General features: G+C 41.4%; 1 protein-coding gene across 1 annotated transcript; it reads left to right on the top strand.

Annotated features, from left to right (window-relative positions):
- The first annotated feature begins 1,431 nt into the window (after positions 1-1,431).
- TMEM174 (transmembrane protein 174) lies at positions 1,432-3,442 on the top strand. Its single transcript, XM_027883375.1, has 2 exons — positions 1,432-2,139; positions 3,083-3,442. Exons 1-2 carry the CDS (start codon positions 1,508-1,510, stop codon positions 3,177-3,179), a joined length of 729 nt encoding a protein of 242 aa, XP_027739176.1. The 5' UTR covers positions 1,432-1,507; the 3' UTR covers positions 3,180-3,442.
- The last annotated feature ends 15,040 nt before the right edge of the window (positions 3,443-18,482 follow it).

Here is an 18,482-nt window from a genome sequence, read left to right as displayed (position 1 = left end):
ATGATGGAAGAGACATAATACTGACTTTGGAAACTCCACAGATGTTTTTTTAAAGGAATCCAGCAGTAAAAGGTGTTAGACCTAATCCAGACCACACAAGGTCTATCTGCTATCAAATGAGAAAGACATACCTTAATTGCATTCAGCATCAGTTCTGAAGGTGCCAAATTTGGTGGGCAGCCCCTTTCAGAAGACAGCTTATCACACTCTGTGATAAGAACGCACACTAGACTAAAGGCGCCGTAACTGACTTTGAAGTCTGAAAGCTCAGTTTTCTAGTTCTAGAGCTATTTTTATCTTAAAAATCTCAGGATAAGCTTGCTTCCCCAGAGCTCCTGCTAGCAGGAAATAACATTATGGCTTATACTGCCTGAGTAGTAACCAATGTCCTGTGTATAGTCCTGTGCCATGCTAGTCAAACAGATCAAGTTGCTGGAGATTTTCTTCCTTAAGGAATTATACAAAGACGTTCTACCATAACCCTCCAAGAGCAATTACTTTGTTCTGAAACTCTTAGGAAACAAAAAATCACACAATTCAGTTAATCTTCCTGCTTAATATATGGGACATAAATTCAGCAGAACAATTCATTGTGACGTGAAAAAAGTATTCTAGGTACTTCTGAGTACAGGATAAGATCCCTTGCTCTACCAAGTTTAGCATTACAGGAGATGCTTTCCTATTCTTGCAGTGATAGGCATTACTCTGTGTAAAATCTGAGGAAGGGATGGAGATCCCACAACAAAAAATGTCCACAATTAAGGGGAAATTACAGGGCAGTTATGCTACCTTCAAGCAGCTGGAAAGCTTTGGTTGGCTTACAGTAACATTTCTCCCATAACCAGCAGCTCTTCAGGTTTTTTAGCGCTCACCATCCTGTTGCTGCGTACCCTCCCACCCACCCAGTGGTTGCCCCAGCAAAATATCAGAAAGCCTACTTTGATATTTTTTTAAACCGTGCAAAACCAGCTGCAAGAGAGGTCCAGGCACAGCTATAAATGTCATGCTTCAGAGCACAGCAAAGCATTCCTGGCAGTGGCCATGCCTTCTCCTGCAGAAAATGGAGCTGGAAGTGGAGAGACAGAATTTTCACACTGCTGTTGACTAAACAGATGCTGTCCATATGTTGGATGCATCAACTAGCTGGGGCCTAGGAAAAGCTGCAATAGTTCCAGCTTCCTTTTTCTCCCATCCAGTGTGGGCATAGTAAGTATCACAGGTGCTAAATTAAAGAAGAGGATAAACAAAGAGATAAGCAGCCGTTCAAGGGTGAAACCATTTTGGAAGTGGTGGTGGTAATTCAAGAAATATTTAGCAATGGCTTCAGGCTTCACTTCCCAGACCTTTATTCTCCTAAGCAAAGTTTATTCTTTCACATGATGGACTCTGTTAACCATACACACACAAAGTTCTTGTATAACTAACCTGAACCTTCGACTTTAAATGCTCTACCAAGTCCCTTACAAGCCCCCTTTCTCTTGAGGCAGAAGATACATTATACTCAGTAATGGAGCAAAACAACAACAATGTAGAAGATTATTCCTTGAATGTCTTTTCTGTCACTCCTTGTCAACCAAATAGATCTGATGCCCTAGTGTCAGATGGGGATAAAGCTGGCGCTACTCTGCTCTTTTCAGGTGTGTTTTTGGGACTGGTGGGGATCACTTTCACCGTGATGGGATGGATAAAATACGATGGCATTACTCACCTGGAATGGACTCAGTTACTGGGACCTATTCTGCTTTCTGTTGGAGTGACTTTTATTCTGATTGCTGTTTGTAAATTTAATATGCTTACGTGCAAGTCCTGTAAAGAAAGAGAGGAAAATACGTCAGACCTCGACCAGACTGCAAGCGGGCAGTCCTTTGTCTTCACCGGCATTAACCAGCCTATAACTTTTCATGGTGCCACAGTGGTACAGTATATCCCTCCACCGTACCCATCCCAGGAAGGCATTCCTGTGACTCCCAGCTACCTTCACCCAGTGCTCAACTGCTGCAGTGCTGTTTCCTCCAGTGCCTCTCTGATTCCCACCCCAGGGTCTCCTCACTTCTGCCCTGCTTACCCTCTGGATAACCTGGCTTTTACTGGAGATGAGAGCTACACCACATATCCTGCAGAGAATACCAGGAATCACAGGTACAGCTTCTGAAATGCCTTAGTGGGTTTAGACACAGACTTCTGAGTATTTTAAGTACTACATGTGATTTCATAGGAAACAACAGCTAGTCCAGGGTATTTTCCTTCCTCAGACATTTTTTTTGTCTTTGTTAGGAAATCTTCACAAGTAAAGAGTAAGTGGGCATGCTTTTCCTGAAAGTATTTTTAGCTATTTTAAATTCTCTTACAAATGCCTTTCAATTTTCTAATAAATCTCTTGTTATTTTTGAAGATACTAGCTCCTGTCTGTGCAGGTTTTTTAATGCTTATCTTACCACCTTCTGGTTATTGTGTGTACAGCCAGAGGCTTTCACTCAAACATAATCAAACACGTGAGTCAGCACACAAAGAGCATTTCTGCAACAATGCAATAATCAGTCTGGTACCACATGCTCTCCCTCCTGAATATACCTGGTCATAACATGCTCCCCTCCTACTGTAGAAACCTTCCAACTCTTAGTCTTTTACTAGATTTGAGGCATAAACCAGATCACTGATATTACACATCAGTATGAAACTTCTTAAACTGTACACAAAATAAGTTTATATAGTTCTTTCCTCTAAGGAAAAATATTCTAATTACAGGAATTACTCAGAATTATATCCTTCCTGGAACACAAGTCACTTATGGTTTTTTTATCAAAGCCTGTTTGAAAAACTGCTGACTGCCTCATTGTCCTCAGCAACATAGGTGATAGGCATAGGCAGGATGAAGACAAAGGTCACCTCCTGGCACGTTTATACTTCACAAAAAGAACAGAGCAAACAGCAGAATCTCAGTAAAACTTCATCTTATAGCATTTTCTCAAGAAGCCAGGAAGTACTTCATCCAGATAAGGCAATCAGGATGAAGCATTGAGGTTGCTTGTATGCTTTGTGTTTGGTAAATTCTTTCTGTATCTGCTCCTCTTCCTCTTTTCAGGTCAGAGGACAGTTCTGATGAGCCAGAAGAACTGGGGGAAGACTGTGATAACTTGTCACCTCCACCTTATGAAGAAATATACCCACTGTCTTTGTAAAATCACCATGGACAACAGATGAGAATTCTAAGAAACGCCAACATGAATCCCAGAAAATCTTTTCTTTAAGCACTTGTGTGATAAGCAAGTGTGAGCAAGATCTTGGTACTGCTACGCAGTTCAGTATCACTGAAGATATTTATCCAATCCCTTCTTTTTCTCTGTCAAAATTCATTAGCCCTTTGTGATGCAGTTTAATAACAGAGCTATTAATTATTTAATAGCAAGGCTATTAAACTTAAGGATCTAAATCCATATTAGGACTCCCCAATAAGAAACTTGATTTTTAGACTTGCTGAAAGCAGTGTGAACTGTGAATGCGCAAGATGTTTGTGGAAGGTCGTGATTGCTCCTGGACATTCAGCATCACTAGAAAACATTTGATTATTCTTTGTATATTTTTACTCTTGATTGCTTGGGAAACTTCAAAAGTGCTCAAGTCTGATCCATGAAAATGCATATTATATCTTAATTCTTTCAGATTCTTTAGGCTATCTTACTCATTAATAAGTCCAGTCTACAGATTAGACTCCCTCTGCGTGGTTTATCTGCACAACTCAGTCCTGTAGGCATTTTTGGAGCACTCTGCTTGAACCAGAGCATCTCAGAACAGAAAAAACACAAATAGTGACCTCTGCTCACTTTACACAGGTCTCTAAGAGATCTTGCCTGTGTCAAATTCAGTTCCCTTCCCCACCTGCTGGGATGCAAAGCACTGTCTCCCACAAGGAGTCAAAATAATAACTAGTAGGTTAATGTGTCTAGAGAAAACGGCACCTTTCTGAAGCCTTGACAGGGGTGTGTGGTCCTGCCACTGTCAAGGACTGACAGTCACAGCTTTTACATGCTGCACCCTCACTCTGCGGTAGAGCACACGACTCAGTCTGTACGGATTATGGGATGCATCAACTTTCTCTTACTTGTCAACACAGCTGTCTCAGCTCTGGCCAGATTTCATCTATCTGTGATTGATCTCATTCCTGAGGGCTGGAAAAGCTTGGCACTTGAGCACAGACAGTTGCACACCAACTGGATATATCTGACTGCTGGAAGTCATGCAGCCTCCCTAGGCTCTGGGTGGAAAGGTGCATTCAGAATATTGTCCATTTGCATGAAGCTGCAAGTGCACACCAACCTCCCTGTCCTGTCTACTTAGAGGTTGCCAAGAAATAAAGCATTTTTGGAGAGAGACAAGCCAACCATTGCACTCCACAGTGGTGGACAAGACACTAACAGAGGTCATATTTGGGTCGCAATATGTAAACTGACTCAAAGCTGGATTAACAACTGAAGCAGCAGCTACTGAACAGTGACTACGAACTATGTGCGGGGTTTTTCTCACTAGAGAAATATGGGGCATGCTGGTTTTCAGCAGCGATGGATGGAGTTAGCAGGTAGGCACGTGTGGTTGAAGGGAAGCCTGCTGTTTTCAGTATGATCTCTGTGGGATTGAGTGAGAGAACAGAAGATCTAAAAATAAATGCAAGTTTCTTTTATGGAAGTCTCTTGCTCCTCTTCTAGAATTTACACGGAGGTGAACTCATCCTCCCTCCACAGCAGGAAACTGGAAGGTCCCAAATCCCCAGTTAGTTCCACATGGACAGATCCCTGCACTTAGCACGGAGTTCTGCTGACTCCAGCAAGCACTACTATAGCACAGAGGTCAGGTTTGATGGATCCAATTGCAGGACTAGGGTCAAAATTTCTACTCAGTCACCCTCCCACACAAGAGGACAATTCCTTCTGTCAGAAACCACAGACTTCCTGGTGCTCTCCCCCCCACATATATATGTCATAAGCATGTTTCATGAGGTAATCCTATCTTTCTTACATCAAATCACACTGTCAGACTAAATGAGAAAACCTTGAAGGTTGCACTATGAACTCCATATTTATTTTAAAGTTTATTTCTGTAGACTCTAAATTCATTGACAGAGGCCTCGGTTTCTTTTTAAAGAGAAGACTGAATATTGAATTTAAATAGCTACATATTAAAATTATCTTGACCCATCAGATGAATTCTGCCTGAATTCTGTGGGAGTGTTTTAATGCTGTGAGAGTGTTTTAATGAACGGGTATGAGAAGCTCCAGTCTGATGACATTTCCTTCCTGTACTGATTGCTGATTGTTGTATCTAAGAACAGAGAAAAATTCTATTAAGGCTTTTTTTCTTCCTCCTCCTTGTACCTTCTCCTTTCATCCTTTTTTTAAACAATTTTTTTATCTCTAGAGTGGTTTTTTTGTTTGCTTGGAGGTGTTTTTTTTTTTTTTGGGGGGGGGGTCTCAGGGGGCATATTGTTTTGTTTTCAGTTTATTTTACTGTGATATAACCATCACAGGAATCTCCTCTCAGCAATAAGAATTCCTTCTGCTCTATAACGAGTGAAATAATAAACCTGTTAGGGAAGGTCTTCAACCAAGTTGAACTGTCACACCCCTTCTAGATTATACTGATGTAGCTCCACAGAGCACCTGGAAGATTGTATTTCAAATTTTGCTCAATCTAGTTTTCATTTAAACTGGTCCTCTTCAAGCGAAATTACCTTGTCCCACATTGCTTGTCATGCTACTGCAGACCTGCAGAGTGTTGGGGGGTTTACAGTTAAAGGCACCTTGCATTCTAGTCATAGTGACAGAATGTTGTGAGTTTTCAGCTGTGTAACCCTGCATGGGTTGTTGAGATTTTTCCTAATATGACTCTATTTATAAGATTTTGATCATAAGGTAGTTAACATATGAAATCAGTCGAGACATGTCTATTGATATGAAGCTGAGCATGACCTGTTCATTGCATTAAAAACTTCTGCTCTAAGATCAAGGACCTATTTCCAGACGCTAAATGCCACACGCTAAACAGAGCTGCAGGGTGCGAATTTCTTCTCAGATAAATCTAAATCCGAAGTCTGATTTTTAACACTGGCGCTGCCGTGTCTGCGAGGCAGTACGGGAGTACACAAGGCACGGTTCGGTTTGCTCTGCTCCAGCAGCGCTTTTCTCTCAGCAGCCGAATCCCACCAGCGGTACCTGCTCCTGAGATCGATGCTCCCGTGCCGAGCGATGGCCCTGCAGGCGCGTATCCCAGCGCAGAGCCTGAGCTTTCAGGGGTGCTGAAATCCTCCGAAGAGCTATTTTTAAACTGAATTGGGGTTCTTAGGAAATCTGGGTCTCGAAACAAAACAAAACAACCCCCGCGGGGCCCTGCTCCTAGGGGCTCCCTCCGCAGCCCCGCCGGGCCTGGCAGCGCCCCCGCCCCTCAGCCCCTGTCCCGCCGCGCCGGCACCGCCAGGGGGCGCCTCAGGGAGCGCCCCGTGCGGCCCCGCGCCGCGGAGCGCCTGCGGCGTGAGGGGGAGAGGCCGGTGTGTTTTCCCGCTAACCCCACGGGTGGTGTCCAGCTGGTACCTTCTAACCGGCTGCTTAGCTGTATGACACCTGGTGTTTGAGCCCGTGGAGCCGAAGCTTTTCTCCTTTGCTGCGAATACTAAAGATGTTGAGGAGTGCCCTGCGCTCCCTTACAGCCGAGAGTTGGCCTGATTACGGAAAAAATACCTGGGGTGAAAGACCCAGGGAAACCGCCAAAGAACAGGGCATCCCGTCTGCCACAGCAGGAGTGGACATCTGGAAAGTCTTCGGCCTGGAGGGAGACGCGGCACAGTGCACTCATGCACCCCCGCCCTCCTCCTCCTCACCCCTGTGACCTAATGGGACAGGCTTCTCTCTGCATGAAGGAGCAGGGGAGAGTCCAAGGGTCATTCGTGAAGAACTAGGGCATGCTGTTTATATGCAGCACCTACCATAATCTGTGCCTGCTGCAAGTATCATTATTGGCTCCACTTTAGCTGTCAGGATGAATAGACATCAAGAGGATGTGCTGAACGTCGCTTTTGCCATTCCATCGTCAGTGTGAATCATTGTGTCTGTCAGAGAAGCATACAGCAGAGCCAGGTGGGTTCTGCAGTGCGGCTCAGCAGGAGTGGGTCTGAAAAGGAAACAGCAGGTGCAGAAAACCCTGTATCCACATTCACTTCACTTTGGAGAGGTTTATATCAGACCTAGTCATGTGGACTGGAAGCTGATCAGTAGTTGAAATACACATACTGTTCTGCCATGATATATTTTCTGGTCCAGCTCCATCCAATAGAAATTACTCTGCAAAGCCTCATATGGCAAGTGGGGACTGCAGGGAGAGTCTCTTCAAAAGTTCCTTATTTAGAGACATTGGTTGCCTTACAGACATGGGGTGACTTGCAGCAGCTGCAGAAGTTGCATGTGGTAGAGCAGACCCATTCAGACCTACCCGAGAGGCTTGGCTCAGCTTCCCGACACCTGCAGTCTCACAGAACAGCCTTTCCCAGTACTGATGGACGTTACTTTGCGAGGTCTCAGTGTATAGTGTCGACACCCTCCAAAGGCACATATAGACTAATCTTGAGATGTTTGTGTCCTCCTGAGCAATATTTGCAAAGCAATGGAGAAGTTTTTCTATAAGGAACAGGAAAAATGGCTCCCCGGCTATTGTGATCTTGCACCTCGCCCCATGTGTGATAACAGCACAGGGTCAAGGGTAAATCAGTATCGCCGTGATTGTTTGTATCTGTGTCATGTGTGGCATGTCTAATGAGCAATTGATTGCATCTACACACGCTGTTTTGCAAACAGCATGAGACATGCTGAAGCAGAGTAGTTGCTGTACTTCTTTTATAAAATCCTATGATGAAATTGTTGTTCTCTTGTTTGGGTTATATCATGTCAGATTTTATTTATTTATTTTTGCAGATGAATCATTCATCATCAGTCTATATGTAAGACACTGTTCTTTTTTCTTAGGGAAGAGGGCATGCTATTTAACAGCTCTGGGCAGATGACCTGATAATTTCATGTTTTGCATAGCTGCAGCATCCTCTTTACTTACAGTTCAGTGGGTCTTATCAAGAGCTTAGCTCTAAGGTAAAGCTTCAGGCTTTTGTCAGCTAGAAGACATACCTAAGGAAATATTGAACAATATTGCAGTCTGAGTCCATGACTAAAAAAAAACAAACAAACATACCACCAAAAAAAAAAAAAAACACCACAAAAACAAACACAACCCAAAATCCAAACAAACAAACAAACAAACAAAAATCAACCAATCAACCAAAAACAAAAGGACCAACACCAAAACAAAGAGGTGTGCGTTTTAAACTTCAAACCGTGGAACTGTTAATCGACACTGCTTGGGACATCCTTGTTTTTCTACTGCTCTACAACCCAAACCCAGGCAGAAATAGTCAACACTGGCATTCAAGGCAGCATTGACTTGTCACATTGCTTTGTGTTCCCCAACACCTGCCACACATCCCTGTGGTCAGCTGACACAGCTTTGCCTACACAGAGGCCTGGCAAAAGGTGGCAGCTTGAGAAGGCTGTGATTTGCACCTCTTTGCTGTTTTTCTTTGTCATCCTTTGTTTTTCAACATTTGACACACTACCTTCTGTATTCATGTGCAGCAGAACAGCATTTACTACAGCACATGCATCATGGTAACTGTTCATTATCTTTTTCAAAAAACACATTCATTAGATAAAATAGCTTCACTCTGCTCATACCCTCAAAAGGGAGGAGAAAAATAAACTAAGACTTCAGAAAAAATGAATCTCTTTAAAACTGTAGAGGTGCTATAGGATTTTTTTTTTTTTTTTTTTTTTGCCACAAAACAGCAGCTCCCTGCAAAATCTTCCATGGAAATGGACAGAAAAAGACAAATTATTGTAAATAGAGAGTCACATAGCTACAAATTTGTACATCTATAATCCATCAATAGCACTAGTTTTACTAATCCAGATAAAACCTTAAGGCAAGATAAGTATTATTTTTACTGTATTTGTTCAAATAAGGCTTATATATACCACTTCCCCAGATTTTCCCTTAAATCAGAGGAACCTAAGTGTTTTGCAATGTGCCAACACTCTGTGTGATTGTAGACTCTTCTATGTTGTTTTGATCTTGCTCCTCATGCCCTCCATGCTGCTGGGCAGGGACCGATCAGGACACCCACAGACAGCGCTGTGCTGCCACAGGGGCAAACACAGATACACATGAGCTCAGCACACACACTCAAAGAGTAGAATGACTTGTTTAAACATCACCTTCCATAAGGCTGTTCAGTGGGAAGTGGACTAATGTGGCAATTGATGAGAGACTGCAGCACTGGGAGCATCAAAGTGGAAAAGATTTGCACGACTCCTGCTGTGGTAGGAAACGCACAAGCCCTTTCATAAATTGTTCAAGCCCCATGTTAAAATCAGTTAGGATTTGGCCTTGCTTTTAATGGAAAACAGGAAAAAGTGAAGAAGAGACAGTAAGTCTAAACGTGGCAGTAAAGGTGATGGCTGAGGGAAAAAATAAACTTGCCTATTTTAAAGTCTCTGCCTTCTCAGCCTGTACTCTGTGTGGTTAATCAAAATCAAGCAACAAATGTGTTAATCTTCAGTGTTTACTTAGCCATACAGACCAGGAGGTGGTGACCCACAGGGTAGCATTACTAAGATGTTTTAGTTTTATGTTACATATTCGAGTATTTTATGTTACCTTCCTGTTATTTTCACAAAAAACAACCTCTCCTCCATCTGTTTAGAAAAGAAAAATCCAAATGAGCTGCAAAACTATGCCCCTGCTTCCAAACAGTGAAACCTTAATGTGAATAAACATGCCATCATAAGCAAAGCCTTGTTTGTAATCTAACTGGATAATAATTCACTTCTAATATCATCAGCTCAGAATGAATATCAGCCTAAGTATTGAATTCTTAATGAATTCAGGCTCATTTTATCTGGCACTTAGTTGCTTGTATTAGTGTTGGGAGCATTAGGTCCCTCAATTTTTCATAATGAGCAACACCATTAAACTGCCACAGAGCAATATAAATCAGAGATTTTCCGTAGACTCCATAAAACAACTAACAAAATGTTATGGTTGCCAGATTCATTGTGTGCTTTTATATGTCCAGCAAGCAGAACTGACTATAACCCTTTCCCTCTGGCTATTATTTTTACTATTGTTTCAACGGTGTGTGAAAATCAATGTGGAAATATAAGAGAAGTAGGCTAGTCTGAAGAACTCACTCTCGAAGGCATAGAGGTAATAACAGGTTCCTGAACATAGAACAGGATCTCTGCTTGTATTCTTCTCTGCTGCACTAGACATGTATTTTAGTCAAGTGAAATGCATAGTACAAGTAATGATGTCAGAAGACAGTGTGTGATTGCAGAGTCATGTCATGAGCCCACTTAGAACACCTTGGGTTGCATGATTCCATGTAACATGTGGTCATGCCTAAAATGCACACATCTTGATTGAACCTATTAAAACATGACTGTATTAAGTTGCTGAAGACTGAAAAACAAGAATGGAAATATTAGGAAAAAGTGTCCATTGGCATTTTTCAGAAGTTGATGTAATTGTTCATTATCAGAGCATAAACTATTTTCACTGCTCCCATTAAAAGGAATGACAATATATTCCAGAATTTGTATCTTGCAGTTAAATTTTCCATCTTCCATTTACTGAAGAGCCACCTAATCCTAATTTGGTGCCCGTCAACAGCATAATTTTATGTTATCCAACTCTCTGTCCTCTCCCTACTGTGAGAGGACTCTTTGTCTGACCTGTCACAGAGAACTGAGAGAAATACATCTCTTCCAAAAGTGGCAAATTACACACTGCTTTTCATGATTCATACATGAATATGTTTTTCCATCTCTCTGTGAAAACTTCTATGATGCACATTATCTGCGAAACTGGAATAATTTCAGCCATGGTTCCCTAAGTGGAACCAACTAAAACAGCATTACTTGCCCACCATTATGCAAGACTGGTCCAATACATCTGAAAAATAACTCCCTTCATATCAGGTATTTGTTGTTATTTACCAGCCTGCTATAGGAGTTGAAGAATATGATGAATGCTTCAAATCAGTTTTAATTAAATAGCTGCCAGAAAATGCCCCAAACAGAAATTTTGGCTGCTTTTATAAACAATTGTAACTAATGTATGAATAAACTGCATATTTGAATTTTCACCAACACAACTATTTCCCCCAGGAAATCACAATTAAAAGCTGAAGTGAATGTTCCTTTAGAAAGTGCACTTTGTTTATAGAAATAGTCTTAGCAGTTAATGGCTGGCAAAGCTTCAAACTCAGAATTACATTACATTAGTAATTTTAACTTTGTCATCTTAAATAGATCCAATTTGGATAAATACAAGCAAAGTAGGACAGCCCTCAAAGAACTGCCTTTAAGCAGGCTTTATTCTATCCCATGAAGCTTTGTAATTCCTTCTGTTATTATTAATAGCTGTTAAGTGCTGACAGCATGCTTGGCACTGAATGAAACGCAGGAGCAGACATGGTTCTTGTTAAGGGTGGCCCTCAGGAGGTCATTTACTGTGTATAACAACAACAACTTTATTGGAGTAGTAACCCAGTAACACAGCTGCAGCTTGGGTATCAGGAGATGTCGCTGTTTAGACGAAATAGTGGTATGCACATACATGAAGATACGGCTCCTTTCACACATTAATTTTTTCACAGCTAACAAGGCTATCAGCTGAGTAGATGAATTTTGGAGGTAGACAAAGAAAACCTATGGCCCAGAATGCCATTTTTGCAGGGTTTTCTCCCTCAGTAGTGGATACTACTGGGATAGGTCCTGCACTCAGGAATGTGACAGGCTCTGGATGCACTGGGATGGAAGGCAACTTTCTACTCTAGAGGTTATGGCAGGTTGAGCCACAGGGTTAAAGGAAATTGCAGAAAAGAACAGGCAAGAATTTCAAGCAGAGGGACCTGGAAGGTGTCTTACAAGATAGCTTCCTTTTGAACCAGGACTTACAGAAGTGATGAAAAACAATGTGGAGGGGTTGGTGTGGAAGACAGCTGCAGACCCTGAATCCTAGGCACCTCGAGAGAGCTGGGACTCCAGAGCAAAAGATATGATCCCCTTCTCTTTCACTGCAGGGAAAGCTGGCATGCCCAGCAGACGCCCTCTGTCCACAGTCACATCACTGTAGGTGAAGCCCCATACCTGACCTTCAAGGTCCTATCAGGTGTCATTAGCCAGTTTTGACTTAGCCCAGATAAAACTGCTGCATCATCACCTGTGGAGAGTAGAAGAGAGGAAAGAGAGGCGGTGGCACCAAAACTGGACAAGTTCACACTGTAAGATGTATGTAAGTCAGGAGCTTTGCAAGGGATGTTTACCCTCCAGCTCCTGGTCAGGTACCTGCACAGTGCCCAAAGCAGAAGAAATGGTAACTAACTCCCCCACTCAGTGACACTAGTGCTCACATCCACCAGTGGGTCTGACCTGACACATAAATACCACAAAGGCAGGGTTTGCCATCCTCTGCCACAGTCTCCTTTGAATCTGCCCTGATACTCTATCCCTGTGTTCAAGTAGTACATTTGATATTACAGGTGAACTCGTGTTTGTGTCTTCTTTCCCGGGGCTCTGCTCTGCTACTCCAGCCATAGCCACAACCAGCCTTACCTTGAGCAAGTCTTACTGGGGGCTTCTGACTTGTAAGCACGGGAGATAAAGCTCCACATAAACAGATGCTGCACCATGAAGGAGGAAGTTACCCCTAGGTGTACAGATGCTGGTCAGTGATAATGGCAGGAGAAAGTAGGTCCAAACAGGTCAAATAGTTCTCTTGAAGCTGTTTATCCTAGTTTTATTAATTGCCAGGACATCTTGTTTCCTGCTGCACAAAACCTTCCCATCAGTTCAACACCACCTACTCTCGAACAAATACTAACCAGCCTCCTTCCCTCTTTGCTGTCTGCCTCATAACACTAATTTTAGACGCATCTGCTTTATGAATACCCTTGCTAAAAGCAGACAAACTGTCAGAAAATGCTCAATAACACTCTGAAAACCACATAGCTTTAAGGTATTATATCTTGGTACTCCAAAACATATTAATTCAGAAGTTACTAGTCACTTGTAACCATTTGGGCTATAAAATATATTAATTAAATGGATTTTTTAACATCCTAGGGAATGGAACAACCTTGCTTTACGTACTCTTATGCACAGTGTTCCCAAAGTTGTTAAAATCTGCTTTTCTGTAAACCCATTGATGGGTATTAGGTGTATTAACACCCAAGTTTGCAAAGGCTGTTCTCTGTACAATGTTTAGGGGAGTTATACCCAATGGATCGTTATGTATATTTAAGAGAAGCATTGGAGGGGGTGATATGAAGGGGATATCTGCAGCAACTGCGTAGCAACTGTGCAGAATGAGATGCTTTCCATGTCATTTCTCTGCTGGGAACGTGCTCTCATACTTCACACAAGAACAAAACTGTAACAGTGTGATTTGCAGTCAGACACCATGAGATAGATGTTTTCCAATGCATCAAAGGAATCTGAAATCATAGGTACCCTGCCCAGATGGCTGGCATCTGTGACTGCAGTACAAGAGGCAGAAATACCAGTGAGGCTAGAGCTAATTGCCTCAGGTACTGAAAATCATGGAGTCAGAGTAGCATGGAGGGCTGAACAAACTGTTTGTAAAGCTGAGTAAATATTCAAACAGTTCATGCATAATACTACAGCTGGACTAATGAGTGTCACAGTTGATTTTCAGCCTGGAACAGACTTGCTCCCTGCTTCTTGCACCACTGTGATGCTGATGCAATCTTAGTCAAAGGCAAGACAAAAGGTATAAAATTCCAGCCAATTCAAAAGTGTCTCATTTTCCAGAAGATTTTGATTGTGACAGCTGAAATAATGTATCTGTTACAAAATAGTGAATAGGAAGCACTTCACTGAAATGACTGTTCACTGAAAATTCTGAGTTCACAAAATATTCTGAGTTCACAGAATATTCTGAGTAGGAAGGGATCCACAAGGATCATCAAGTCCATCTCTTAAGTGAATGGTCCATACAGAGATCAAACCTGCGATCTTGGCTTTATTGTCACCATGCTTTAACCAACTGAGATAATCTCAGGGTTGTCTGTATTAAAATCGTTATTTATAAATCCTTGGTTTCTCCTTTATTTTCAAATAAATATCTAATTTTAAAAACTTGGGAATTCAGAAGATGTCTCCCTTACACTCAGTGCTTGCTGTGTTTCACAAGGCCCTTGGCCCTAGGCCCTTTTCCCTCCTCAACAATGCATCCACTTGACATGTCTCCTATCACTGCTCCTTGTTTCCTTCTGAACTTCAGCACAGAGCATGCTTGGTTCAACTGTCTTTTAAACATCCAACATCACACTAAGAAGAGCAACTATGTGTGTATCTGCCACAGAAGCAGACTCTCTATTGTTCTACTGTGTTGGTAAATCAACCAGCACTTTCTGATTTTTTCCAATTCCAGAACTTTTTCCCGTTTCAGCACTTTCACTTTTCCAATATCATTGCAGAAAAGATAGTCATAAAGGCATTTCAAGGAGGCTTTGAGAAGAGTAAAACATAGAGCTGCAAAAAATCTTAGTTAAGGCACAAAAAAGGCCTGGCAATCTTCATGGTATGTCATCTTCCTATCTCTTAAACCCAATAATCTGCAAACCAACACTATATTGGAGTGTTGTATCTGCTATAACTTATGTCAGCTTGGATCACAGCTCCCCCTTTTTCTTAAACAATGTTTGGCAGCTAACCAAGTGTGGAAACCAGACTGTTTTACATTAGTCAGAAGTACATTTAAATCATTCTCACTAAATGACTTACTGTGGATTACAAATTCTTATAAGGCATTTTAAGTTAATGATTAGGCAAATCACTAAAATGATTGGGTGCATATGTATTTTGCTTCCATGATTCTTCTAAATTTCTCTTTGGTTTAGAAGACTTCTCTACACTTCTTTTCCCTAGTTGAAGGAAAAAAAAAATCAGAGAAAAGAGTAGAAGACTCCAACATTTCTGCCTGTCTTCTCAAACTACTGATTAAGTCAAGAGAATTTTCCTCCCTGCAGGAGAGTCAAGTTGTGAGGAGACACTGTAAGTTAATTGGTGCTCTTCAGACAAATTTTGGCAGGTGTCAGTATTGCACAGCATTTCCACACCCTACTGTGTCCCAGTGACAGGAGGAGAAGCTGGACAGAAAAGGTTTAAGACTTTATATCAAATAAAATGGTGAATAAATCATATGGAAAGACAAAGTGTTATGATGGAATATGCAAAGTATCTCACAGGAAAAACAGAATAAAACACAGAAAAAACAAAACAAACCCAATAACAACAATTAAATAAACAGACAAAAATCAACCAAAAAACTGTATTCCTTCTTCATGCACAGACTTTTCTGCAGAGTTCTAAAAATTGTAGGTGTCCCACAACACTTGGAAAAAAATGGATTTTCTGCCTCTGTCTAGCAAATGGGCTTTGAAACCCAAGTGAAAGAATGGTAGAACACACTAATAAAACATGAGCTATTACACCAGATGCTCACAGGTGACTGGTATTCTTAAAAGGAAACAGAGAAGTACAATAAATTATTTGTTTAATTTATTGCTGTGGGCCAGGATCCTGCAAGTGCTGAAAGATAACAAGCAACTTTGCATTTACAACATAAATGAAATAAGGAAGACAATTCTCTCTGCTTCAGAGGTCATCAAAATAAAGGAAACCATTCATCAGTGCAAAGTTACCTGTGTATAACTGTGTTCAAATCAGGGCTTGTGGCCCTAACCCTCCAGCCTGTTGCATGCAAACAGCTGCACAGTTAGTTTCTGTGGGGTGCAGTGATTCATGCATATAAGCCTTGTTCTTGGCATAACAAAACCAGGCAAGATATGCATTGCATACTCATTTCACGTCTTTCATCTGCAGTTTCAGATGGTTGACAAATAACAGGCAAGATTACTGCAGCATTTATTTAATTTATTAATGTCCTTAGGTCTTACTCAAAGCATACAGGGAATAGAATAGAATAAGTGCCATAAAAGAAGGAGTGATCTGATATTCGTTATTGACTTCTGTTTGGATTTCTCTAACACCTCCTCAGGTTTCCAATACATTCTGTAACAGATCAGACTCTATTCAGTCCTCAGAGAAGTCTACCACAGGGGGTATGCAATTTCTGCCATCATGACTCTTCACCACAAGTTTTTAAAGAAAGGCGCCTCACTCTCCCTGCACCAAACCCAAAGATGTTCTTTCTCAGCCGATGCCAACTCTCAAGAGACAACATGAACGGAGAATAGTTTACTGGGACAAGACTTCAGATCATCAGACAAGGCCAATGCTATGTGTTGACCCTAGGACAAAACTGAGAACCACTGCCAGTCATAAATCATAGGCACAAAGTTTTTTGATGGAGAAATAGATTGAAATGCGTGATGTTCAGGAGGAGTGTTAAAAAGGAGGGTTCAAGAGAAATCTAATCCTAAAGTGAGCAATGCAGGGATAACTATAGCAATCTGAGCTTACTTGGGAAAAAAACATAACAGGTTCTTACCTCATAAAATCGTGAGACTGCAACGCAATAAGGAATGAAAGCTGACACAAACTAGGGGCAACATTAGTCTGTCTGGACTGAATCATGGAAATCCATAATTCAGACTAAAGTGTATAGGTTTCCTTTACAGTGCCCGCACATATTAGAGGAGAGCTAAGAAGGGGGTCCTAGCAGTTACAAGATGGGAGTACAGAGCTGTGCAGAACAGGCTAAAAAAGAATGCTGGCTACAGAGGAGCACATGAAACCTCATCTGACCTTCTGCTGTTTAAGCACTTGATGGATATATCTGTAGAAAACTGTCTTCACCTACATAAGCAATATGGCCCAGTACCCTGTTTGGATCATACTGTCCACACAGAGTATGGGGTTATCTCAAGTGAAGGAAATGTTACCATTAACTATATAGGTGGGGAGTGGCAGGGGGGTAAGACATGGTTTAGAGCATTTTCTCTGGAAGTAGTAAGGATGCCTTCATTTCCTGGAAGACATGAGAGATGTATGGCTTCCTTCTGAGGTATTAAAGCCAAAATCACTAGATCAGAAGTATTAGCAGAACAGGAAACAAGTACCAGAAGCATAACTGAATGCCTGAAGACCAAGGAGCCAGAGCTGTACTTCCTTCCGCTGGCAATGCTCCTCTTCTTAAGAAGGCTGATGACTTAGATATTTTCATGACAAATGGGAAACATAGATTTCATTTAAAATTTTTCAGCCTCCGAGACTGAGAAGGACCTTGAACCCAGGTGTCTCACTTCTGTCACAGTGATACATATATATATAATGGGCTCCATCATTTAGTCCTGTCTTTCAAACTGGCATCTGGCAGTGTATTTCATCCAAAATAATTTAGGTCCTAAACCAGATCTTCCTGGTGTCTTCTAGATGAGCTTAAAATTCCCCTGTTCACAGAGGTCACAAGTGAAAGGGAGAAAACTGGCAAAAATATTTAATATATTAATATTTCAGTTTGAAAGTGGAGTCTTAGGATCCATATTGCATTCATCAGCCCTTGGGAAGGGAAGGGCAAAAGAGAAAAACCAGATAGTAACCTTTAGCAAAATTGTACAATGGTGCCCTTAGGGACTGCAAGTCCTCCTACATGTCCAACAAAGCCTGGTATTGACCAGGACACCCAGGTTTCTAGATTTTAAACAGATTTATGTAAGAATGATGGTCTTAGGGTTTAGAGTAAAACGATTTAGAGTAGGTACTGTAAATGTAAATATCTAGGAATGTTATGCAGCAGGGATTTTGTGGGAGCCAATAGGAATTAAGTTCCTTCTCAGCCATCTCTAAATACATGTATATTTCATTGTATCCCACCCAAGAGTGGGATACATAAATTGTCCAGTGTTACAGGACAGGAGAGTGATGGCAAGACAACTCCAGGCATTAGATTTTACTGCTTCCTCTTTCCAAAAGGTGAAGTCTAGTACGTAAGAGTTCTGTATGTACTGCTTCTGAGCTAGAAGAAAAACAATCTTTGCCAAACAATCTCCTCATAAAGACCCAAAACATAATCCTCATGGAAGTGATTTTTTTTTCTTCCAGCTAAAACAGCAGGATTGAGCTTTAAAGTATCTTTGTTGAACTGGTTAATAGATTATTGTCCAAAATAAACATATTTCAGTAAGCGCAAGACTTTTTTCCTCCCTCTTTCTGTCTTTTGTTTGACTTCAACTCAGCTATTTATGATTCATTTCATGAGCCACTAGGTTTTTCTCTGAAGGCACTAAAAAGGGACAGAGCTATCAAACAGTTTTAGTGACTAGTGCCAACAAGGAACTGTTTTCCTCCATGCTGTAAAACAGGCACTGTCAATAGACTACAACCGGCAATAAACTATTAAAAAAG

The sequence above is a fragment of the Empidonax traillii genome, unplaced genomic scaffold (assembly GCF_003031625.1).
Source record: "Empidonax traillii isolate 1590-97213 ecotype Southwest subspecies unplaced genomic scaffold, ASM303162v1 scaffold8:size5222938, whole genome shotgun sequence".
Lineage (NCBI taxonomy): Eukaryota > Metazoa > Chordata > Aves > Passeriformes > Tyrannidae > Empidonax > Empidonax traillii.
Note: the sequence above shows the minus strand (reverse complement) of the source record. Positions and strands in the feature narration are given on the sequence as shown.